This window comes from Stegodyphus dumicola, chromosome 4 (assembly GCF_044657685.1).
Source record: "Stegodyphus dumicola isolate Sdum_Otavi_A_Nest chromosome 4, ASM4465768v1".
NCBI classification, from domain to species: Eukaryota; Metazoa; Arthropoda; class Arachnida; order Araneae; family Eresidae; genus Stegodyphus; species Stegodyphus dumicola.
The window spans coordinates 37,309,394-37,336,978 of NC_140771.1; the positions used below are offsets into that span (position 1 = coordinate 37,309,394).

Sequence of the window (27,585 nt, forward strand, 5' to 3'; positions counted from 1 at the left end):
GCACATTTTTTGGTAAATTTTTAAATATAAATAAACACAATTTAACATTTTAATCAATTATATATTTTCCTCCATTATCTACAATGTCTCGCCATCTTATAGGCAGCTTTTTTATGCCATTGCTGTAGAAAGACTCTGGTTTTGATGCAAAAAAAACTTGAAAGTTCATTGTGTACACCCTGTTTAGAATAAAATTTTTTTCCCAATAAAAAATTTTGTAAGGCACGGAATAAGTGACAATCACTGGGGGAATATCTGGGGAGTAAGCAGGATGTGGCAAAAGCTCCTAATTAAATTCACTCATTTTTTACAGCGTTGTTCGAGCCGAATGCGGTTTAGCGTTATCACGATGAAACAACACTTTCTCGATATACACCAATCGTGGGCATTTTTTTTTATCAATTCTGAGTTTAGATGGCAAAGTTGTTCATTATAAACTTCTGAATTAATCGTTTGATTTGGTTCTAATAGTTCAAAATGTCCTGAACGGGGCTCATCATCAATGCTGCTTTTTCCAACTTTAAATTTTTTAAACCATTTCTGGGCAGACCTTACACTAATAGTGTGTTCACCATGTACACTATTAATTTTTGTCGCTGCAAACCTGGCAGATTCTCCACACGAAAATAAAAAATGTAGCACAGCACGTTTGCACTGATTATGTATATTCATCTTCTTCAATGGTCAGACAGCCCAGGATGGGCCCTTGCCTTTCTTAGAATCGAATTCCAAGCTCTTCTTTCCCTGGCCATGGACATCCAATTGGTTATTTTTAAAATTCTTAAGTACGTTTCCAAACAGTTGAGCCACCTAAGTTTATGTCTCCCTCTTTTTTTCGGGTGCCGAATGGTCTGGCCGAGATCTTTTTAGTTACTCGATTTTTATCCATTCTGCACAGATGGCCTGCTCATTTAATTCTCCGAATCCTTATATATTTTACTATATCTATTTCTTTAAAGGATTCATAGAGTTCAGAGTTAGTTCTTCTTCTCCAGATATTGTTACATTTTATGCCACCAAAAATACTTCTCAAAATGTTTCTTTCAAAGACTGAAATGATACTTTTAGCTTTTTCTGTCATTGCCCAGGTCTCAACAGAGTATGTAAGAATGAGTCTGATTAAGCTTTTGTAAATTAAAATCTTCGTTTTTCTGCTAGTGAAGTTAGACCAAGTATTTTTTTGAGACCGAAAAAACATCAGTTAGCATCTGTGACTCTACTATGGATCTCGGGCATTAAATCATTGAGAGTATTAACTTCTGATCCTAAATATTTAAATTTGCTAACAGTTTCAAATTTGTAATTCCCAATATGTATTTAGTTTTATTTTGGTTGAATATTCAGTTTCTATGGGTACTAAAATGCATTCGATATTTACGAAAGTTGGTGATGAACTGAATAATATGGTAGTCAACTGATGACAAGTTTCAACAGGCTCAAAATTGTATTTAGTAAATGCGTCATAGTGAATTTCACGCATACTCTTAATGCGCACGAACTTATGGACTGACTGATATTTGGAATACTGTCTATCATGTAGCTAGTCACAGAATGAGATCCATTCTTATCATTCTAATAAAGCAAAAGATAAGTTTATAGTTATATTTTTAATTAAAATTCTTTTTACTATCGAAAAAGGGAAAAACATTTTTTGATATTTGATAGCATAAAAGAAATTTTGCATCATGATCAACTGTGTCAAATTATTAGATACCTGTACATTAATGATGGATCCATAACTACTGATGAAAGCTTTATAAATTCTGTAGAAATAAAACAGAAAACTAGAAGTCGTTTAGCAAACGAAATTATTTATAAGAGATGGCCTCAACATTCAAAATTTTTAAGGTCAAGGATATGATAAAGGGACTAATATAGCTGAACTGCATAAATGTATTCAAGCCATTATTTGTTAAAGAAATGATAAAGCTACATTATTCCTTGTTCAGCTCATAGTTTAAATTTAATATGCAAAAATACCACCAATGCTCCTAAAGGATTACATCTACAAATGACTGATGTACACTGGTTATTACATGGCATTAAATGATAAATTTTTGCAGTGGTCTAAAAATCACAGCATTTTGAATAAGCCAGTATTAAATTTTTAGGTATCACCTGTATGTAATTTAATACTGCAAGAAACAGAAAAGGTAAAATAAAGTCTTACAGTCAAAAAGGCCTTTCATTTCAATAACTGTGAGTTAATATTCATTTTTGAAATATATAAAACTATGATAAAATAGTATTGTAAGAGTTTGAAATAAATAGTGTTACAAATTTTGTATATATGTAACATGAAATGCTTAAAAGGGACTAAGCTCTATCATAAAAATAAGAATACAGGAGCAAGTCTACTTAACATCCAGCTAAATGGCTATTTTGCTAAACTGGTGAGATATCGCTAAACTGATAATGGATTAGGGGACTAATTTGGTGATAAATCTCCCAAAGTGGCCAAAATTGGTGACATTTTTGACCGGCCCCTGTTTAACTGTAATAAGTATTCTAATCGAATAATTGTCATTGATCCCTATATGTAACTGTAAACACAAATATACCTCAAATGCTTTCCACTAATTTCGAGAAATGGAAGGTAATAAAGATTTCTCTGTGGCTGGGGTATAACTATATACGGTTAGAGAGAACATCATATCTCAGTTCATGGTCAACTAGGGCATACTGAGATACCTCCATGAGAGCTTTACTCTTTAGATGCACTTTGCATTGCATTGCATTTAAAATTCTTAGTAGTTTGATGTGTAATTACTGATTGCTTTCTGTGACACTGTGAAGAGATGTATCAGTATTTTTGTGGAAAGACAGACATAAAGTGTTCCTTCTGGTAAAATAAATTTTATCAAGCTATTATCAGTTCAGAGCGCATTCAATCTATTACAAACCTGTATGCATGCAACAATACTTTTTAAAAGTATGAAAGTACATAAATATAGTCAAATTGTATTGTATGTATTACTCTCTCTCTATTATATATGCATAATGCTCAGTGGTTAAATTACAGAAACTATTCTTAACCTTTTATGCCCATTATATGCAAATATTTTTTAAAAAATGGCATTTGTATTTAGATCTTCAATAGCTGAACTGTAATAATAAATATTCAATGCATAAATGCTGTGGAATGCAATAAATAAACAAATATGTAGAAAAAGTATTTTTATAGACACATCTAGTACAAAATTTCCTTAGACAAGATAAAATATAAAAAAGGAATATTTAATAACTTACAAAAATATATTTTTTCTTTTTGAGTAAAATTTCCAAACTTGATACAAAAGAATATAACAAAGAATGTAAGAATAATTAAAATATGTATTTTATAATCTGAATATTCACACGAATATTACATTCAGAAATTAAATATCACATTTTCTAATAATGAATATTTTTAATAATGCTGCAATACTATACAAAGAAATTTTAAAATGTTCATTTCTGCAACTTTAAAATCAATGATTCTATTATTACTAAAAGTTGCATATTAATTCATATAGCTGCATATATATTCTACTAAATGTTGCATAAAACATCCCCCCCCCAAAACCAAATACTTTTTGATGAAAAGCAATTGTACATCTGTATAGTTGCATACCACAGACGAAATATTGGCCATTTTCAGAATTACTTTTATTATAAATGTGACATTTAAAATTATAAATGATGTAATATTAATTTATAATGTGAATATTTGAGCATTTATAATATAAAAATTATTCATAAAACATGAGAAAATTTGGCAGCATAATTGAGAGTGAATTTAAAATGTTAAGAATGGTACGAGATGCTCTCCTATATCACAGTATATAACATTACATTTAGGCATATTCAACAGAAAAGAACTGTTCATGTGATAATATAAGGTATGAATTTTTCAATAATAAAATCCAATATTTTTTAAAAAAGGGGCTAATAGATATTACAGTGCACCAATAACATTATTGAAAATTCATTCAGTATGTAATAAATGTTTAGATTTCTTCCGATATGCCATACAATTTTGATATTTTTATAAGAGGATCACAGCACTTAATTTTAAAATATCTAAGCATTTTATATCCTGATACCTCCTCAAAGAAACCTCATTCTTATTCAACAAGACTGTACAATAATGGTATTAGAACGTTTCTCTCTAGTTGTAATTATTTGATCTTTTCACTGGTATAGGTTGAAGAAAGCAGTCTAGCATCTTTTACTTCTCCAGGAAGACTCAATTCTAAACCATTCATAGCTTCTGTAACAATTATTTGACAAGCCAATCGAGATCTAAAAAAAGAGACAATGTTTATAATGTCCATAGTTTTTAATTTCAGATACAAATCTATAAAAGAAATTATAAATAAGCATTTCAATCTGCTTTGTTCATTCCAGTTCTCAGACTACAAAAGAACCATTAAAAATTAGATAAACACATCACATACTCCCCTAAGATAAAATTCCTGTAAATAATCAAGTACATATAAGCCTCATACTGTATTTTTCGATGACCATTCAACTATTAATCATAAAAAAGCCATCAGATTTAAAAGATAAACAAGATCAAGTACATTTGCTTTTATTAAAATACAACTGCATTTCAAATTAAGAAAATCTTACAAGAATCAAACAAACTAATTTATTTTAGTGTTTTGCTTAATTCCATTTATGCATTTATAACATAAAAATATACAAAATCTAATAAATGAAAATAACATTTCCATCCTCTGCTTTGAAAATTGTATTTTCTTCAATAATATTTTATTTCATGTCTTTAAAATTTTAATAGACAAGAAAATGCATACATTTTAAAATATGCAGATCACATAAAGTCATGAAAATTTTTTTTCAGTGCACTAGATCAAGGAACATTGTTCTGAAAAATATTATGTTCTCATCTTTAAATAAATGGCAAACCATAATATATACATATACAGGGTGGTTATAAAAAAATCTCCTCCGATATATGAACTCCTAGCCACCTAGCTGCTCAACCAATCGAAATGAATTTCAGATATTATTTTTTGAAGGTGTGCGCTCGATTGCAATGATTTAAAATAACACAGCTTCTCATGGTTATGGTTAATGAAAATTTTTTTTAAAGTTCCCACCTTTTTCCCTGCACCAAATGGCGCTGAAAAACCATATATAGTTTGGTTTATTTAACTATGGTACAGCACTCGAGAAGTATCTGCCTAAGGGGGGGGGGGGTTTGCGGAGGAGTTTCTAAGGGAAACTAGCTCACATACACATGACATATATGCTGGGATTCAAACCCAGGACCGAATTACCAGTATTGAACAGCTTTACCACTCGACTACTGGTGGGCAACCATAAATGGCAAGTTAGCCATATGACAAAAATTGCCAGCATATAATATCTGCAAAGAAGAGTACTGTAAAGGACCATAAACAACACAAGAGAGGAATCTGTATAACTTCACATTTTATGGCATCTATCAGTTCTGACAGATCTTATTTTGTAGACCTTAAGGTTTCAGATAATTCCAGAACCAGAACCCCACCGAAGTGAGGTCAGCGGATTGTGACAGCTATGAAAGTGCAAATTTACAGGAGATGAATATCTTGAAACATTGTACACATTGAAAACCTCTAATTCTAAAACAGTTTTTTCTTCTCTCCTCTCTATTATCACTGATCCTTTATAATGCTCTTCTTTGCAAATGTTTTATAGTCATACATGTATCTTTCCATTGTCATTTAAGATTTTCCAATGTGCTAATAAATTTGCCCAGGGAAAAAAGTGGGTGTTACCATCTGAAAATTTTGGAATTTCTTTACTGCAACCATAACTGCGAGAGCTCTGTTGTTTTAAATCATCACAATCTTGAATGCATACCTTCAAACAATATCTAAAATTTCATTTCGACTAGTTGAGTGGATAGGCCACTAGAGGTTCATATATTGGTAAAAATTTTTTATACTATCCTGCATATACTAAGTTCACAGTGCCTTTACTTTCAAAACCCTTGGTCATAGACACATAGTGCATTTAATGGCATATTCCCCAGCTTCACGTAATTCTCTCCTTTTTCAAGGTGTTCAGAAAGCAAGCTTCCCATAATTTTAAAACAGATTTGTTCATTTAGACATTGTTTTGATCTTACTAATTGATTTGTTCATGGATTTGGGGTACATGGGCTCTGACTGATGAAACAATAATAGTTAAGTTTAAAAAAAAATAGGGAATATCTAGTGTTCTGGACAGTTCTGAAGATCATTGCAGGTGGAAAGATAAACTGAATAGCGATATTGATGATGGCGACAACTAGCAAACAGCAGACTTGATAGCAGTTCCATCACGATTAAACAACTTCAGACCTCAAGAGTAGCTAGCAGTGAACAACAATAAAAAGGGATGAGATTTAAAACAGAAGCATAAATGAAAATCTTGTGTTAGATACTTTAATGTTAATGTCATTAGTAATTTTTAATCTGATTAGAATGCAGGTTTCTTTTAACCCTCTAAGCGGCAAGGGCGTACATATACGGCCTAGAATATTTTTTCTGATATCTGTAAGAATGTATATATACGTGCATATTAAAATATATCAAAGAAATTAAGACACTATATCAAAAGAAAACAAATCCAGGCATGAAATACCAACCAGGAGAGTTTCTACATTAAAATCAAAAAATAATTTGTTCTCATAGTAGTTTTGGGAAATTTGTGCTTTCTTAGCGAAAACCCTGGCCGCTCAGAGAGTTAAATAAATAATATTGTGATAATTACCAAGAGTTTATCTATGAATATTTTTCATTTGTTATGTTTTTTCTGTAACTGTGTCCTTTGCATATCTCTTCCCCTCTATTTTTGTATGATAAAATCATAAAAAAAAAGGGGAAAATATGTGAATAAATACAATACTTCCAATTACAAAAATGCTTTAAATGATGGAGATATTTTTGCTTTTCCATTTTTTGAATTAAAAAGAATTAAGTTCATAAAAATTACGAAATCTAATCTTTTATACACTCCTTCAGTCCATAATGAGAAAATTTCCTACACATTCTTAAAAATATAACAACAACAACAAAAAAAAAAAAAGACTCTCATACATATTACATTTTAAAGTTGAAGATCATATTTAGAGATCATACAAAACTTGAAGAAATAACATTTCCATTTGTACGCAAGTAAAAATACAATACATTAATTTAGAAAAAGGTTAGATTGCCTGTGGGCCACATGCACAACCTGAAAAACAGCTGACGGGTTCGAATTTTTTTTTAACAAAATAAAAAGCGTTTAAAATAAATGTTGTTTACTAAGCATTTTTCGGAAAAAATTCAAACTTATATTTATTTTTTGTATCTGAAATTTAAAGTCTGGTACTTGCAAGACACTTATATTGGTTACACTTTGTAATTCAAATATTTGACAATTAAAAGTTCCAGACTTACTATAATCATTAAATAATTTAGTTCAATTTAAGCTGAAAGAAATTATGAAAACTTTCTTAACTTTTCAGAGAAAGTTTTCCAGGCAGAACAAAACTAGAGAATAAATAATGACAAACTTAAGTCTCTTTTCCTTATTTATTGAATTCGTTTCTATGCATAAATAAAAATACATATTTGTATGTATATAACTATAAATGTTTTTATTCCTCGACTTGACACTTAATGGCATTTCAGTTTTGATAAAATTTGAAGCCTTAGAGAGAAATACTAGAAATTGTCTTTATCACAGATTGTAGATGCTCATCGGTAAATCAGATTTCCTTCTTATTAATTTTCAATTGTGGAAAAAAAAATTCTTCACAAATAATTATAAAATATGTCAAGTACAAATAAAAGTTAATAAAATCCATATCTTCAAATCTTGATTAAGACTTGTATCACACTGTAAATTAGTTAACTCAATTTATAATGAAAATGTCTCTCTCTTGAACTTGATTTTGAAATCTTTGTATTTGCAACAAATTCATAATTAAAATATTTTTGTAAGCTACATAAAATTGCTTAGGGGTTTGGCAGTTCGAGTAGTAGTAGTAGCTAGTAGTAGAAGATTTTCTTGGCACATTTTCTTTTAGCCTGAAAGACTATTTGAACCAAACACATGGTAGATACATCCAAAACTTATAACCCATAATACAAACCCATCTCTTTCAGGTATTCAAATAAATGGTATCGACCTCTTCTCCCATTATACAGTAAAGAGGCAAGTCATATTTATTAAAATGCTTCAATCAAAATCTGTTAAAATATGGATATTCTACGAGGGTTGGGGCAAAAGTCATGGCAACTATTTTTTTCTTGTAGATATGTGAATGGATCACAAAACATATATGTGTTGTGTAGAAGTTCTGCAGGCATAGAGTGTATACACAACAACAGATGGCTCTGTGGTAGGGAGGGCTCTGAAATCAGTCAGTTGGTGAGTTCCGTGCGAGATGGAAGTAACCCGTGTTGAGCAGCACGCTTACATCAAAATAGCCGTTCTCCGAGGGAGAAATGCGAAGGAGTGTCACAGTGAATTAGTAGAAGCCCTTGGGAATAATGCCCTACCATATCATACAGTAGCATGGTGGGTAGGAAAGTTTCAGCAAGGACGTGTGTAAACCAGTGATGAGCAACGTTCGGGATGACCGGTGAGTGTGCAGACCGACTTGGCACGTGCCGTCATCAAGCACCTCATGGATGAAGACAGACGATGGACATTACTGGAGTTAGAGAGGGCAAGTGGCATCTAGAAACGCACTGTCCACAGGATATTGCATAATGAGCTAGCGTCAGAATCCTTCCCCAGTCAAATTGATGGTTATTGTCGCGTATGATGTCAGGGGTGTCATTGTTTGCCACTTTGTTCCTCATGGCAAAACAGTGACCGCACAGTACTGCAGGGACTTCCAGGTGCGATGTGGCATTTAGGATAAACGTCCGGATCTTGTGGACAGTGCAATAATTCTGCACGACAAGGCGAGGGGATGGGAAGAATTGGAGCACCCACCATACTCTCCTGACCTTTTGCCCTGTGACTTTGATCTCATTCCCAAGATTAAGGAACCAATACGTGGCAGACGGTTTGCAACACGAGAGCACATTGCTAATGCTGTGCGCCAACAGATGACCCAATTCATACATGGTGTGGAAAATGCTGAGGCTCATGGTATTCAGCACCTCCCACATCGTTGGCAGCGTGTGGTGACAGTAGCAGGGGACTACATTGAGGGTCTTTAGGCCCAGGTTTGTCATATCAACTTTATGTGTATTGTGTTATCATTCTTTTGCACGGTGAAGGCTATATTGCCCTGTATACTACTGTAATAAATTCGTGTGTTACGATATTTTAGTGCTATTTATTGTCCACACATGTAGTTAAGACCTTGTCCTTTCGTCTGTATATGTGACATTTTTCAACCGGACTGGTATCTTCAAGAAAAAAAATAGTTGCCATGACTTTTGCCTCAACCTACGTATTAAAAAATGACAAACGGACAGAACAATATCACAATTAGGACCCACTGACTCACTCTCTGCTTTTAGAAGGTAAATGCGAGTGATCGATTTTAAGATGGGTTAACAGCACCTCCTCCTTTCGATTTCTGGCACTCTTCCAGCTTTCCATCCCAAGTTTCAGACGTCTTAACTTATTACTAGCTGAACATCACAGAGTAGCTTCCATTTGTTTAAAATTCTCTGTCTAATATCAGATGTTATGTCTAAAAAGGGAACAGGTCTGCTGAACACTTCCACAGAATTCTTTGCTGTAATATCTGCAAGTTCCCTTTATTTCGAATGTCCAGACACATAGCAGTATATAATGTCATAATGGTCATTCTTTAAGACACTATTCAAGTTTAGGATTGGATTGGATTATTCAATTATGGCAAAGCACACGAGGGCTATCTTCCTAAAGGGAGGGATGCTTTCGTGGAGGACTTTCTAAAGGAAACTGACTCATATACACGTTACACATGAGGAAAACCACGAAAGGCCCATGCAGCCAGCCTGTTCGTGGGATTCGAACTTCAGACCAAACTACCAGTGTTCAGCGTCTTTACCGCTCGGCCGCTGGTGGTCCTCTACTCAAGTTTAGAACTTCTAAAACAGAAGAACTGTTTTCTTCAGAAAAACTCTGCAGTGAACTTTTGGGCACAAGTTTTGGGTAAACAAATAACTGTTGTATTAATTTCTGTGATCTAAAAAGCTTTAACAAGGCATTTACATTACCTCGTTAGAGCTGTTCTCAAAATGTTTGAAAACTTTAAGAAATTCAATTTTTACATCATCCCAAAGAGGAATTTGAAAATAATTTATTGCTTTTCATCTCAGAAATGCTGTATTCTTCAACTAATGACTAAGATCTTTTTGAATAGGTAGAAATCTAGGAAGGCTGTGCTTGGAAAAGGACATTTGAATCATATAAAAGAATATACAGGAAAATAATAGCAAAGAGACAGTTGCTCATGCCTTAAATGAAGTGAAGGCTCAACACAATCTACGTACAAGCTCTGTACAGGTGTTGATTGGAAGGCTCCAAAACAAATGTCTTATGCCTGATGGTAAACAGGATCAAGCTTTAGTAATGCAGATTGACATGAAGATGCATCCACCACAGAGGTGTAATCTAATTTGGAGCTGATTACAGCACTACAAAGAACTGGAGCAAAGAACAGCAGTCAGCTCCCCACCATGTGCTCGATAGAATTTTCTTGAGCTTTTGAGAACAGAGAACCAAGCTTTACTCGGAATAATCTATTTTTTAAAGACAGCTAAATTACCATGTAGATTAATATCACAAAGGTCATGGAGAATGTCACATCTCCGAGCCTTATCATATGCTTTTTCTATATCTAAGAAAATAGATACTAGGTGTTTCCTCCCAACTTCACAGCAAGGTCTCAAATATCACAACATTAACCAAAGTTGACCTACCTCTTTAAAACTCACCCTGATATGAAGAACTGCAATCATTCTTTTCCAGTGATGAGCTAGATGAGAGTTTATCTTTTTTTCGAGATTTTGCAAAGGCAGCAGGTTCATTCTTATCAATCTATAATTGCAAGAATTCTTACAAGATTCCTTATCAGGTTTTGCTATGAGAATAACTAAAGCTCTTCTCTATATATTTAGGAAAATATGCTTCTTCTACACTTTGTTAAAAGGGGTAAGAAGGGCAACTAATGATTCACAGGACACAAACTTTAACATAGTAGTTTAGAAACTTTAACATACTTATAGCTCCCACCATCTAGAGTTGTAACTGTCTTATGTATCCAAGAAAGAGTTCTTCGAATCTTGAGTATTGTGAATTCTGTGTTATAATTTTCACAGTTGAGCTCATTAAATTTGACAGAAACTCTCTTAGATTGTACCTGATGGGGGAAAAAAAATGCGGACAAATGGTTTACTTGACACAAAAGCAAAAGCCTCACAAATACTATCTGCAGTTTCTTCCCTGCTGTTTATCAAACTATCAAGACAGAAAGTGAGTGATTTTGACATTTTCTTAATACATTCTTAAATTCTTTTTCTCAGAGTATCAAAACTTGTTGATGACACAGAAAACAACACATATTTCCCTGGCTCTGCCATCTGACATTTTGTGCCTTTACCTTAGCCTGCTTATAGGTCAGAAGGTTGGAGACCCGAGTATTTGTAGGAAACATTCCACAGTTTTCTCTGCATCCTGTGCTTCTTTATATTCATTGCTCCACCATGGTTTTGCATACTTGATGCCTTGATGATGATTTAGGAAGCCTTGATGATGATTTAGGAATCGAGAGTTTAGTTGCCTGCAGGATGATGTCAGTTACCACAGTCACTGCATCTTCAATATCTGTATTATTCACTATTTCTTGACTAATCACAGCTAGGAATGATAAAAGTGATCAGTATTCTCTATCATAAATAAAATGATAGGTCAGCTCCAAAGGAGGTATATCCTTGAACAAGAAATAAAAACTGGATGACACAGAAAACAACACATATTTCCCTGGCTCTGCCATCTGACATTTTGTGCCTTTACCATAGCCTACTTACAGGTCAGAAGGTTGGAGATCCGAGTATGTGTAGGAAATATTCCACAGTTTTCTCTGCTTTCTGTGCTTCTTTACATTCATTGCTCCACCATGGTTTTGCATACTTTGGAAGTCTTACTGATGATTTAGGAATCGAGAGTTTAGTTGCCTGTAGGATGATGTCAGTTACCACAGTCACTGCATCTTCAATATTTGTATTATTCACTATTTCCTGACTAATCACAGCTAGGAATGATAAAAGTGATCAGTATTCTCTATCATAAATAAAATGACAGGTCAGCTCCAAAGGAGGTATATCCTTGAACAAGGAAAAAAACTGGAAAATGATCACAACTGAAAAGAACATTACTAACTTTAAGTGAAAACTAAGGTAGCAGTGAGGGAGAACTGATAGCTATATCTGTTGCATGAAATGACTTGGTTGGTTGGGAAAAGAAAGTCTCATTTCCAATATTTAGTATATACAGACAATGATCATCAACCAACTGTTCAGTTTGTTTACCATGTGAATTTACTTGTTGGTTTCCTTACAAAGAGTTATTGCCATTTAACCACTTGGGCTAAAATGACGCGCCATGTATGTCGAGATGCTTTTGTCTCAAACCGTGAGCGACGTGAACATAACGTCGATAGGCATTTATTGCAAAAATGAAAATAACGTGATACACATGTCGCCTAACAACAAAATTGTTTATTTCTTGAGTTACAGCTCTGGATTGCACTCGCAGATGCAGAGCGACATAAATGAGACACTTTACCGCTTGTTATATTGTAGCGTCCGGCACCGCAACTGTGAAGTTTACTCACAGTGCAAGTGATTAAATCTCCAAGAATAATAAATGAGTGAGTGGATGATCAATGTAATGATGTAAAGATTCTTGAAATGCACTAATTGTGTTATCGACTGGTTGTCTTAGCCCTCTCGACAAATACTGATCCTGCAGAAAGAATATATACCTAAACTGAATTAAGCATTTATAGCTTTCTAAATTATTTCAGATTTATTTTAAGTAGTTTGATTCTTCATAATGAAATTTTTGGATTGGAAGTATTAACCGATACAGCAGCTTTTCATCGTAAGCTCAATTAATCCATCAATGACTACAGTCACATCTTTCCTTCGTATCCCAGAGACCTTTCCTGTACTCTTATGGTTACACGTACCAATGGCTGAGAAACTAATCTAGGGAAGCTTTTAAGAAGCAAGTTGCTAAATAACACGATTGAAAAATTTAGCTGCTTAAATGCATCTGAAACAAGAATTTAAACATTCACTTGGCTGTATAAAGAGCACAATCACGCATCTTTTCGATGATAATCCCGAATTTCACCAGTCGACTCCATGTATATTCCCTTCATGTTTCTATCCAAAGAGAAACAAGTTAGGAATTATCAGTTCAACAATAAAACAGTGATCACAAATCTATTAACCGTGATATCCACCTCATGCAAGTAACACGCTCTTTCAATTGTTAACTATTGCGAGTACCATGGGCAAGAATCGTATGCTTGTTACGCGGGGATGTTTTAAGAGGTCCTCAAGGGTTGCCAATTTGTTTTTTTATTGCATGGTTGATTGACTTAAGTCTTTGCTTAAAATAAAGCATGTGTATCCTGAGGCTTTCAAATCCGACTGGAACTTATGCCATATAAAGACTACATTCTTGGTTATTTTCTTGAATTAAGGTATTGGAGAAATATTTAAAATTAGCATAGAGTTTAATTTCCAAGTATACCACTTAAAGGTTAACATAATATTTGTATTCATTCTCGAAGTTAATTTAAAATACTGTACTATTGGATAGTGCCCATTTCCAACACTGTCAGCTTCTAAACATGACAGAGTTGGCATCCTGCATTAATGAAGCATAACAATTCAAAGCGAAATGTACCTTTGATTTTCGCCTGTTACAGCAATCTAACTAGTGCCCTCCGAAATTCGGTATCTTAAGCAACTGCTTATATCGCCTAGTTCAGAGATGACATTGCAATACTGTTCAGTACATAAAAAATGAATGTTCCGTAAAACAAAAATTTAATTGAAACACTTGATTAAGATTTGTTGCACACCTGAAGGTAAATACTTAAGATATTTAGGAGTAAATGGGAATTTATTACATAGACTGCAAATGAGTGTGCACTTACAGTATGAACAAATGATGAAATTGTCAAAATTGATTTTTGAAGGCGTTCTGTAACAAACTTCGCTTTAATGCAGAGTCTTACAATTCTTGTGTGAAGAATTTAAAATCTATCGGGAAATTAAGAAGCAGTGCTTTGCATGCTGTTAAGATTAAAATTTCTCGTACATTTGGATAAGTAACATATTCATTAAAGAAATGAGAAATTCAAGGGAATATTTTAAAAGTTGAATGCAACTCCTTGGCAACCATAGGTTTGCTTAGATTTTTTTTGTTCATGTAGCTGAGAGCTGCAATTTTCATCAGACACTTAAAACTCTCGAGAGCTAGGAATGCCAAACGAACGAAGATTTTTAAAAATTAATTTCGATTTTAAAATTTTTATAATATCGAAAATCAACAAACTCTTCATTGAAAGATAAATTTAATATCCTCATTACAATACAGTACCATAAACTATTTTAACGAGAAGGAATTACTTATTATACAGTTACAAAAATTGAAATTTCGATCGCAATTTTCTTAGTGATGTGAAAATGCAAGGGTGCGAAAAAAATCCATCCCCAAGCTAAGAAATGAGCAGATTATCGATTTTAAAAATAATTCAAAGTAGGATACTGATAAACATATAAACTCGGTAACTACTAAATTATAGAATTATTTGAAAGCAAATAAATGAAAAATGCAAGATAAAATAAAGCTTTAACTTAAATTTAATTCTTCAAATTTTAACATACGAAAAGTTAGGGCAATGAAAGATAAATATTAGATACAGCAAAAGGCTTAAAAGTTAAAAATGTAGCATCAAAATCATTAAAAATATTAAAATGCAATACATTAGAATTTTCTGAAAAATACAATAAAGAACTAGAAATTACAATATGTAAATGTTCATAAACTTGCACCATTTTTCACAAGAAAAGATTACTTATTTCCGCAACTTGCTGTTCTTATCTATTTAGATAGATCAAAATTCAATGTCGCAATCTTCAATCTGTCACGGGAGACACAGCATACTTAAAAGTTCTTCTGTCTGCATTGATTTTTTCTAATTTTATGTTAAATTTTAGGGTCTTTTTTCTCCACCCCGAGTCTTAGGTATTTCTCCCTTTTTTAGGAGATTCTTTTGCAATTTTCTCAGGAATTTCCGACTCCAGGGCGGTTGATCGCTTTAAATTCACTTCGTAACCTGATGCTTCACCCCAATATGACGAACCTGGGACTGGTGAAAGGAAGTCTACTTGCTGTAAAGGACCTTTCCCAAGTTTTAAACTGTCAAACTGCTCTATCTTGGACTGCCTCTGAGGAAGAAAATTTTTGAAATTATCTATCGCTTTCAAACCACCGTAAGGATATTGAAGTTCAGAAAGAGCAGATTTTACGCCAGTGTCCACTATCTGCGCATCTTTTGCTGTTTTTTTCAGGTCATCCCAGATATCCTGAAATTCTGTGCCTTCCTTTCTGCTGAATTCTTCCAAAAAATTATCAATGAAGAAACTCGCCCACAATTTGGGTACTGATCTTAGATCAAAATTTTCATCTTCGCTATATTTGCGTATAGCAAATTCTGCGAAAAGTAGACATGACCCCATAGTTAGGTCTAAGATATTCTTTTTCGGTATGAAAACGTCCAACCACCTCCGCACTAAATCTTGGAAATCTGTGGTTCCCATAACCAGCTTTGGATTCTTATCGAAAGCATGCTTTATGTCACTTCTAAAGCACAGCGCATTCGTAACAACCGCAAATCCAATATCGTCGGTATAGTCATTAGACACCATTTCATTATTGATGGGGTAGATCTTCTCCTTTGGCACTTTTAATTCGTGGAACGCATAGCGAAATAAATGATGAGCAAAACGTTCAACTCGAATATCCATTCTTTTGCTTCGCAGTTGCCGCCAAAACGTCAGAACACAAAAGCCAAGGAGCTTCCAAAGTACGGTCTTTAAAAGCTTACACTCAAATGATTGATTTGCGTAATCCTACCTAATTTGTATGGCATCAAACCATCTTGTCTGAATGAGCGTTCGAGCTCCTTCCTTACGGCACATTCATGTGAATGATTTAATTATACATTGCCGGATAACGAATTAATTAATTTTCCAAAATGTTTGGTGTTCCTGCAAATAGTGGAAGCTGTTCTAGTTGATATATTTAAGTATTGTTGAGGGTGCTGTTTGGTATTAAAATGCGATGAGTTACGAGAGATAATTGGTGCTGGTTCCAAAGTAAAACTAACTAAGTTAGGCCACACAAATATTTAATTATTTACATAATGTACAAGGTTACAAGTTAGGTGCTCCATTAGCACAAAGTGGAACGAGCGAATGCACCATAGATCCGCTGCGTACATTCTTCAACAATAGAGCTGGAGCAAACCGCATGTATTCGTTACTGAGTAACGGGTACATCGGTTGACTCGAAGTACCGATTCGGTACTCACAAATTCATTTCGTTACTCGCATCTGTCGTGCGATGCGGTTTGTTCGAGTACGAATGATGCGGTTTCTATGCGAATACGAATGCTGTTCGAATAGGAATGATACGGTTGCGTCCAAGGAGGTTAGAATAGATGGAGTAAGCATGACGTCACAAAATTGAAGCCGAGGAAGGATCGACAGCGTGACGTCAGGACTGATGAGGCAGCATGGCTGCCGTGTAGCGTACGGATAAGACGAAAGCTTTGTTTATAATTGTATTAAAACTGCTCAGCCAGATAAAATTGGTGAATGTAGTGAAGGATGTCAATCGTTCCCGCTGCTACGCAGCTAATTTCATAAGTAAATGCCATAAACAGGTATTTTAGTATTTCTATTATTCTGACTTTATTGCTACTCGCTATTAGTTCAGCATTGCTTTGTTGATCGTTTCGACCCGATTTTGAGAAATATGGATAGATGTGCTGCACCAAATTGTCAAATCATTCTAGAAATAACTTTAGGATGTTTTGTTTAGCAAAAAATGAAAAAAGACGAAGAAGTAATTCTTTCTGGTCGAGATCAATGGATTTCGGTCGCAGGAGCGTGTTTTTGTGAAGTAAGTGCAGCTTCGTATTTTTTCATAGCATATGAGAAAAATTCCCTTATTATTTTTTTTCAAAATGTGTACTTTCATTTAGCTGTCACTTATTGACGCTGAAATGATTTTACAAATATAAAATCAATTGTGGAATGTGTGTAAATGCACAAAAAATGTGCAGCAAAATATCACCAATACTGTTTTTTACTGTTGCTAATAGTTTATACTGTTTGTAAAATTGTATTCTATATTTCATGTAAACTTTGTCTCGGTCCGGATCGTAATAGGCGTTTTTTTATTTAAATTTCACTGTACGAATAGTGTATTAAAGCTCTATGCTGTATTTTGATTCTGATGTATTATCGCCAAATATATCAGTTGGCGCCAGTCTTAAAAATTGGTAAGTATAACATAAATTATAAATTGTTTAGGTTATTCTGTATAGTGAGGTAAATATATTCTGTGTCCTTCAGGAAGCTTCATAAACTTAATTATTTATTCTTAATTTTGTCCTATTTTCATATAAAAGTTAAAATTTTTCACAAAATTTCATTCTTAATAGTGTGATTAAATTCATTTAGTACATGCAACTGTAATTAAATACTAGTGTTTTTGATTTTAATGTTAAACTTCATACATGCTTTTGTTAAATTTGAAGGTGCATTTTGAAGAAAACCAGTTTGAATGTTCTAGGAAAGATGGGTTTAAAAAACTAAAGCCTTGTTTAATGTGCCTAATCCAACACAACTGTTGACCCCACAGCATGTAAAAGGCATTGGGTTTACCAAACTACCATTCATAGATATCCAGTTTTTAAAATGTATGTTTTTTTTTTAAGTTTTATAGTTTTCATAAAAAATGTTTCATATTAAAAATGGACTAATTTGTTTTATAAATAAATCCAAATATTGAAATTCAAGCATTATATGATTAAGCTTTAATTTCAGTGCTTAAGAATAGATTAAAAATTGAAATTTTGGTTGATCTTTACATTACGGTAACTTGGCGATTTTTTGGCGACCAACTCCCCTACAGCAACCCTCTATTTTTTTTTCCCCGCTGCCATTTTGTCTTCACGAAGTAAAGACATGTTTCTTTTCTTCTTATCTACTGAACACTTCTTCCAACAATCTACTAGCCGAATTACACTTATGTTAGAAATTTTATCAAACAAAACTGCTTAATCATGACAAATATTCACTGCAAAATTCGGAAAAAGTGCACAATACCATACACCTTACGCGTTTTTCAAAATAACACATACACATAAACCATGTACACGCTGACTTATTTTTACTTAAAAAAACATCCCAGAATTGCACAAAAATGGCATTGTGCACACTCTTCACTATATCCATGTACACTGCTTTTATCTCATAAATTCGAAAAATTTCACGAAAATACATGACAATTTTCTCAATCTTTAAACCCGGTAAAAAGAACATATATGAAATTACCTGATCACGAAAAAGTATTTACCCTTTACAAATATGAACATTTCCACATATAAAATAAATAAAATATCCAAAAACTTTTACCTCTAAATCATCTATTACATTATACACGTCACCAACGAATTCATACCGCAAGCATTACAAATATTTAGTATCAAATATTTAAATTATTTCCATGCACGTTTATTTCAACTTAAACGTAAACCAAATTCCTACAAAGCATAAAATTCACAAAATAACTATCATTTCATTAAAATATCACTGAACCATGTACACGTCGACTTATTTTTACTTAAAAAAACATCCCAGAATTGCACAAAAATGGCATTGCGCACACTCTTCACTATATCCATGTACACTGCTTTTATCTCATAAATTAAAAAAATTTCACGAAAATACATGACAATTTTCTCAATCTTTAAACCCGGTAAAAAGAACATATATGAAATTACGTGATCGCGAAAAAGTATTTACCCTTTACAAATATGAACATTTCCACATATAAAATAAATAAAATATCCAAAAACTTTTACCTCTAAATCAACTATTACATTATACACGTCACCAACGAATTCATACATGAAGCATTACAAATATTTATTATCAAATATTTAAATTATTTCCTTGCACATTTATTTCAACTTAAACATACACCAAATTCCTACAAGTATAAAATTCACAAAATAACTATCATTTCATTAAAATATAATTAAATTCAAAAACACCACTTAAAATATACATGAGCACATACATTCAATTAATAAAAATTACCTTACAATCCTAATTACTTTAAACTAAATCATTGCTAATAACAATTTTCCCAATAATACCAAATTCCTTTCCACCTTACATTTCCAACAATGCATAAAAATAATTAAAAATACTAACTTACCTAATCTCCTTCAGAATCTTCATTACGTGGCGGATACACTTTTCTTCATTCTCTTTCAGAATCTTTAAAATCATACTTATCTTTCAAAGCAAGATACCAGGTAAAATAAATAACATAACAAAACATGTTTATTTCTCTCTCACACAACCTTAAAAAACATTTCTTACTATCCTTTTCAATACCACTAAATACCCATTTCGAATTCACTTTACTTACGGCCATGGGATCCAAAAATTCACAAACACTATTTCACACAACACAGAATAAAGCCAAATACAAAATTTCCAGATTTTTTCCCGATTTGCCCCCTTTTCCGATTAAAGAACCGTAATTCGTCCATTAATATCACATGACATATCCCATGATCTCTCATTTCCCCCACACAAAATAATGCGTAATCGGAACTCAGTACTGCTCACATTATTACCAAAGTCGCAGGTAGTAACCTTTATCGCCTCCAAAATGTCGCCAAACTACCAGTTACCTAATGTAAAGATCAACCGAAATTTTTAATAGATAATAATTCATAATACTGTTTAAATTTTGCTGTTATATATATATATAATTAAATGTGTATTTTATTATAATAATCATATTTAAAATGAGGCATAAAAGCAACCTCAATTTGATATAGTTTTTGATTAAAATTACTGATTTCGAGGCCTATCAGACACAGGTCTCATTTCTTCAGATTTGCCCCTAAAAAAGAGAAACCTGTATTTGATTGCCTTCAAAGTCCACAGAGGTTTGTTCAAAATCAGGATTAAACTAAAATAACTTTTTTGCTTAATTTTAAATTTTACATATAGGAATATGCATTAAGTAAGCAAAAGAACAGTATTATTGAAAGTAATAATTTTGAGTAATATAATAATATGGTAATGTATGTTTTAATGTCCTATATGTCTTGTCTAAGTCCTCGCTTTCAGAAGTGGGGCTTCATTGTTTAAATAATGTAAAGTCCTTCACCTATTATAAATTTCAGATTTTACATAGAAATATCATACAAAGTAAATTTGCAGTACTCAATTACGTTATTATTTCCATCATTATTGGATTAATTTGAAGTTAGTCATTAAGGTTAAGTATTTATAAAATGTTTGTATTTTGTTCACAAAAACTTCCATCATGTAGCAGTTACTTTTATGTTATGGAAGATATCAAGCTCTGCTAAATCAAATTTACTTTTGTGTGACCTTAAATCTTAAGCACCAATCGTAAATTTTTTTTGGCATGTTTTTAAGAATTTGAATGAAAAATTTATTGCTACTGTGAAAGAATGATCAACTGATGTTTACCTTACTAATCAATGTCTTACAGTGTTGTAATGATTCATAGGATTTTTCATAATGTGATGTTGCATATATGTTTTGATCTTATCAAATAAATATAAAGAATGTATTCCTAATCAGATATTTCTTCTTACGTAAGATTATTCTCTATCATGATGTGATGCTTAGGATTTGTTTTTAGAAGCCAAAACACTATTTTTTGAGATGCTAATAAAAGCAATGTATTTTATTTATTTACTTACTGCTTTAAAACAGGTTTTGAATTAAGGCTTTCCCCTTCCTTACAGTATGCTCATAAAACTCACTTAAGCTATATTTTTAACATATTAATGAGATATATGTAAATAAAATATGTCTCTTAGGGTAGCTCCTTTAATAGGGGGGAAAACTGAACTAAAATGGTATACCTTAAAAACATTTTATTGAAAACAAAAATACTAACATAACAGTGTCTGCTAAGATTTATTCAGATGGTTTTTTTTTTTTTTTTTTTTTTTTTTTTTCATTTATTCTGGCATTTCCCCATAAATTCATATAAATAAAATTTCAGGTAAAGTAGGTCTAGCATTATATCATTCTATACAAAGCTGTTGACTTTATGTATATTCTATATAAAGGTGTTGACTTTAATGGAAAAAATCCAGTTGTGTTTTAATAAAATTTGATTATAATGGAATGACTTGCACTGTGTTAGAAAAAAAAAGAGTGAAAAATAACAATTTTTGTTTTATTTTCACTATAAGTACAAGTATTTTGCATATGTTTGTTATCAAAAGATGTAGATTTAAAGCTAAATAATACTTTTGTTTTTACTTATGCAAATTAATTAATAAGGATATTAACTAATTATAGAATTATTGGTACTCTTCTGTTATCGGGACTGGATTCAGAAATCTCTATATGGATGTATATTGAATGTATGTATATATGAACCATGCATATGTATGTGTGTATACATACATTTTTGATTTCCATCCCGATAACAGAAGAGTACTGAATTATCATTAAATATTCAGATATGTGTAATAATATATTAACAACATTGTTTCACGAGAAAATAGTAAAATTAAATTAATTTTAATAATTTTCTTGTGCCATTGCTTCAAGCAATGAAATTTGAATTTAACAAATATTCACTATTTGTATAAAGCAAATATAAAATTCTCTACTCATATAAAGCAAATATAAAATTAAAATTTTAAATTTTATGTATGTTTTTTCCCTTGTTTAATTCATAAATTTACCAGTTTTTCTATGTACTGTATAAAGTATTTTCTCAATAGCAAATGTATCGGTAAATAGTGTCTAAATTTTGTGTGGAAAGGTATTCTTTTTATTTTTTATTTATTTATGTAAGTATTTATTAATTTTTAAAATTTTCTTTTTAGCTAAATAAAGAACAAAAATAGTATTTTTGATATGGAATTTTTACATTGCTAAATTTATATAAAAATATATTTTTGAAATATAGATTCCCACAGCCATTAGAGCATTGAAATAGTTTTTATAGCATTCTGCTAAAACATCAAAATTTAAAGGTGTATATCTCAAATCAGTATTTAAAATCATAAAGCTTTTAGCTACCTTTTTCTGGATATGCACACAAAATAACATTTTTAACCAAATTGTTGCAATAATAGACATTCGATTCCATGTGAGCAAACTTCAAACTGCATATTAAAAATGATAAACAAGAAGTAGATTAAAAATGAAAAACAAGAATTATTATGCAGACAAGCTATTAAATTTTTCAGAAGTTTAAAATGCGAACTTGCTAGATATATTACAGCATCAGCATGTATTTATCCACTTATCATATAAAATTTTCTTACAATTTTAGAAAAGTAACTTTTGATTCAGAAAAGCTTTAGAAACTTAAAAATTACTGAAGTTTTCTTCATACAAATTTGTAACCACAGCTTTAATGTTCTCTAAATAATTTAACATGTAATGTAAATAAAAGTAATATGCTTAACTCCATCAGTACTGAAATGGTATAGTTAAGATATTAAGAATTATCATACAAGTACTGTATTGAAAGGCTTATAATTTTTATATAATACATGAAACTACCTTGAATTATAAAAGAAAAGTAGTTACATAAATATGAAAACGTGATTTCAAACCCATTATAACCTCATGAAAATTAAGAATACAGCTGCGGGAAATCTCTTGTCAAAAAGTACATTTTGAGTTGTCTAACATTATGCATGTATTGTATGCATGTATGTAAAAGTATAAACTGAAAATTCAGAAGTAAGTTGACAAGAAAGTTTTTGTAACTTATATATGAATTTGAAGTATATGTGAAAATGTTTTAAAAACGCATCATGAATCACATGAGAAATTCGTCATTTTAAAAAACTACGAGAGAGAAGTCACACATCTCTATATGAGTGCGAAAAATCGGAACTTAAGATTCTCTAAAAGGTCCTCTAAAATGTTAAATAATTAAAGTTTTAACTAATACGGCTAAAGAGCCAAAGATTGGCCCCCAACCGAAATTGCAACCCTAAAGGGTCGCAAAAACATGGCTGACGACTCACACATATCAGTCGTGACGTCACGCATCGTGACGTATCATGGCTTCATTTTCATTGCATGGGGAACATACGGGGAAGGCTTACTCCATCTATTCTAACCTCCTTGGTTGCGTCACAATGCGCTCATATTTTTCATAGATAATTTTGAATTTTTTTGGGCATCGGGCAAACTCTTGTTTACATTATGTGTTTTAGTTGAAATACTATTTAGTTGTTGATATTTAAGAAAATGAGCAATTTTGATAGCGCGAAGCGTTATTTTGTATTTGCTTTTTACTATTGCTATTTATGTTTGTAATTTGAAAATTTAGATGATGATTCTTCTTTTTTTTTTTTTTTTTTTTTTTTTTTCCTTGAGCGTGCCATAGTCAGATTTTATTGATTTGAAATATTTATATACTGCACTCAGGTATTGTTTATATAAGAATATGTAGGTTAATATAGGTTCTTTACTTCCTTCTATCAAATAAAATGGTAGTAATTATTGTAATCGAGAAAACTTTTGGGTATCATATTTTAACGGAAATATCCGTTTTTGACGATTACGGAATCCATGTGAATTATTTTTTGGGCTGACGCCTGTACGTACGAACACAATGAAGGACTCTCTCTCTCTCTCTCTCTCTCTCTCTTTTTTTTTTTTTTTTTTTTCAAAAAAACTTATTGTTAAATGTAATCCCATTTACTCTAAGCTGATACTTATGACTAATGATTATGACTCTAAGTTGATACTTGAAAGGGATTTTTTCGTGATGTGTAAGTACGTATGTATGCATTTTGCATAACTCAAAAATGGTTAGTTATAGAACGTTGAAATTTTGTATATGGGTCTGTTATAACATCTAGATGCGCACCTCCCTTTTTATTGCAATCGGTAATACTATCAAACGTAAATATGTATATATATATATATATATATATATATATCAAATAAATTATAATTAAATGTAAAGTACATATATATATGTCCTTATAATTAAATGTAAAGTACACACACACACACACACACATATATATATATATATAATAAAAGCCAAGTAAGGAGAAAATAAAAGCCTTGGCTTTTATTTTATTTAATTATCACTAAATAAGTTACTTGACTTTTATTTTCGCAATCATTGGTTGTAGTCAGGACTTAATTTTTAAAATTAGAAGTGCTGGAGCTCTATGGAAGGCCATCAGGAAAGATGAATAAATAAATAAATAAATAAATAAAAATAAAATAACTATTACAATAATAAAATAATTAGCAACTAGAATATTAAATGATTATTATCATAATTCAATAAAAATTTAAAGACAAATGAAAATTTAATTAATTCTTAAATTAATGATGAATAACTAAGTAATGAAATAAAATACCAGACATTGTCTTGTTTGGGGGCTGTGGCTAAAATTGCAATTTAAGAACTAAGCCGAGCATTAGCTAAATTTAGGCTTTTGATAAGCAAATAATGTACTGTTTACCAGAGTATAGATAGAAATTTGGTTGTGTAGCCCATTCTTCTAAAACGACGTTTCGTAGCTGCCTTCCACCACCAATTCCCCCCCTTTTTTTTTTTTTTTTACTTTTTTTTTCAGTTTCGGTTAATTCGGTTACAGCAAAGCACACTAGGGCTATTGCCTACGGGGAGGGAGGCCTTCGTGTAGGATTTTTTAAAGGCAACTGACTCATATGCAAGTTACACACGGGAATAACAATGAAAACGCCCGTGCAGCTAGCCGTTAGCCGGGAATTGAACCCCGGACTGAACTATTAGTGCTCAGCGACTTTACCACTCGAGCTCTGGTGGGCTCTTTTTTTCTTTTCATTCGCTGTTTGAAAAACGGGTGTTCACTTTACGATAAAGTAAGCACCTGTTTACTTCAATTAAAATGGGTTAGACGATATGACTCTTCCTACTTTAATCTCACTTAGCTTTTGATTTCTAATATTGATTCAATGTTTTCTGTAGACAAAGTATTCTGATTAGAATAATAGATTTCAAACATGTTCAAAAGGTGTGTATCTGAATATAATTAGGTTTTTATAACATAGGGCACATTTTATTAGTTTCACATAGTTCTAAAGCAATTGAACCACAGCATCGCTGTTTTGAAAGAAAGTAAAAATGTGAGAAATGTATAATGAACATTAATATATACAGGCTTTATTAAAAGTAGTCAGCCTTTTAAAACGTGACCGTCTATACTTTTAGAGGATTTTTGGAGCTCTGTGCATTTGCTCTGGCATCTTAAAGAAGTGATGTTCAATATCAACGTATGTTTATGTTCTCAAAAATACAGGTCTCTTTCAAAAAGCGACCTCTTAGAAGTCGTCAATAAATGATTCAGTATAGTTATTTTCTAATAGACCATAGAATAAATTTATTTTAACGTCAATTTAAAAATGGCTGCTTGTACTAAGAGTTAAAAGCAATAAGACTCTAATTTTTCTTTCGCAATTAGCTATCATGCCAGCTGAATTGTTTTCTGCATAACCTTTATTGTGTATAATTGAAATATTTAGCTATGCATTCAACAAATATACAACAAATGTAAGACAAATCATTAAAAAAATTAAAATTTGGAACATTAATGATAATTTTTTGTTATACATAAAATATTATTAATGAATGATGAATTTATATCATATTATATATAAATCAAAATTTAAACTCCTATTCCTTTATAATAAATTGAAGAAAAGCTATAAAGTGAATTAATTTTTAAAAACAAAACAAAAATTTAAAAAAAAAATTTTTCGTACACCTAGAATCTAAAAATGACGAACACTGAATTTTACGACTCATGTGTGTATGGGTGTATTTAATTATGGCAAGGCACACTATGGCTATCTGCCTAAGGGGGGATGTCTTCGTGGAGTACTTTCTAAGGGAAACTGGCTCGTATACACGTTACACATGAGGAAAGCCACGAAAACACCCATGTAACCGGACCGTTCGCGGGATTCGAACCTCGGACTTACTTGGCTACCAGTGTTCAGCGACTTTACCGCTCGGCCGCTGGTGGGCCGTTTTACGATTCATATAATAATAAATGCATATTCATATTGTAACAGAAATTTTGTTAGAAGTCTAGCATACGTATAGTTATTTGTGATCTTTTAAAACTGTCGTAACATGATGCACATTTATCATTATCGTGAACCAAAACAGTATGCTTTACATCCTTACAAATATACGTGATAGATTTTAATATTTATTTCTGCATATACTTACGTTTCCCAAAGACACGAAAGCAAGTCAAGCAGATTTTTGTTGTATTAAGCAGACTTAAGTTCTCTGTTAGCTAGTGTAACATAATTTCGGATGTTAGTGTAACATAATTTCGGATTCTATGAGCCTTCCAGAACTATTAGCAAAATAGTGGAAACGTCTTTAAATTATGTTTTTATAAGCAAACAAAAAATTATGTTTTTATAAGCAAACAGCAGATGTACACTGAGCAGTGATCAACTGATATATTTCTTAAATGATTCGGTTTAGTTGATTATGACAAAACACACTGGGGCTATGTGCCTAAAAGGAAAAATGCCTTCGTAGAGCACTTTCTTAGGAAAGCTGGCTCGTATGGTACGTGGTAAGCTGGCTTGTAAGCTGGTACGGGAAAAAAAACACGAAACGCTTATGAAGCCAACTCGTTTGCCTGAGATCGAAATCAGATCGGAACTACCAGTGTTCAGCGATTTTACCGTTCGACCGCTGGTGGGCCATTTCTTAAATGAATAAAGGTATACTCATAGCATTATGAAATAACACTGATTGAAATATTTAGTGCTTCACTATTATCTGTAATAAAGTAACATAAAACTTTCCTTTCTAAATTTCTTTCAAGTTCTTATTCGTACTTAACCTATACATTTGCGAATGTTTTTATCGATTTTATTGTTAAGTGTAAAAAGCAAATTGACATTTATAATATAGCATTCCTTGTCTCAACAAATAACAGTCTCAACAAGGAGTTTTTGGAGAGGGGATGAATCGGGGAAATTTCACCCTTTCGTCATTAGCGGTTCTGATGAAGGGAATGGGGGAAGCAGCAAACGAAATAACGAATAACGGACAAATAACGAAAGCTAATCTTTAATGCGGTCTCCCAGTTTCTGTATTTGTATTTGGGAAAGTTTTATGGTCATTATGAAAAAGTGAAAATTTGATATGGATTCCGCATGACTTTCTTCTATGACTATTTAAATTATGCTTATTTTTTCTGCACTTCATTTAAACTTATTTCCTCGA

At 32.0% G+C, this 27,585-nt stretch overlaps 2 protein-coding genes across 8 annotated transcripts in view; one reads left to right on the top strand and one right to left on the bottom strand.

Moving 5' to 3' along the window:
- Positions 1-3,162: 3,162 nt before the first annotated feature.
- LOC146997521 (uncharacterized) overlaps positions 3,163-27,585 on the bottom strand; it is a 30,984-nt gene continuing 6,561 nt past the window's right edge. Inside the window, exons 1-2 of one of the 6 annotated variants that reach the window (XR_015040621.1) lie at positions 11,196-11,995; positions 3,163-4,284 (exon numbers count right to left, since the gene is read on the bottom strand). Coding sequence is in view for 3 of the 6 variants with exons in the window: in XM_085814730.1 (XP_085670856.1) it covers positions 15,237-16,022 (786 nt within the window). In the remaining 3 variants the exon portion in view is untranslated. Of the gene's footprint in view, positions 4,285-10,895; positions 11,996-15,020; positions 16,536-19,509; positions 19,871-27,585 lie in introns of those variants that run through there. The other 5 variants (XR_015040620.1, XR_015040619.1, XM_085814732.1 and 2 more) reach the window with 5 other exon arrangements.
- The window catches only part of LOC146997522 (uncharacterized), a 37,938-nt gene continuing 27,167 nt past the window's right edge, over positions 16,815-27,585 (top strand). Inside the window, exons 1-2 of one of the 2 annotated variants that reach the window (XR_015040622.1) lie at positions 16,815-17,181; positions 17,822-17,955. The gene's annotated coding sequence lies outside the window, so the exon portion shown is untranslated. Of the gene's footprint in view, positions 17,182-17,821; positions 17,956-27,585 lie in introns of those variants that run through there. The other variant, XR_015040624.1, reaches the window with a different exon arrangement.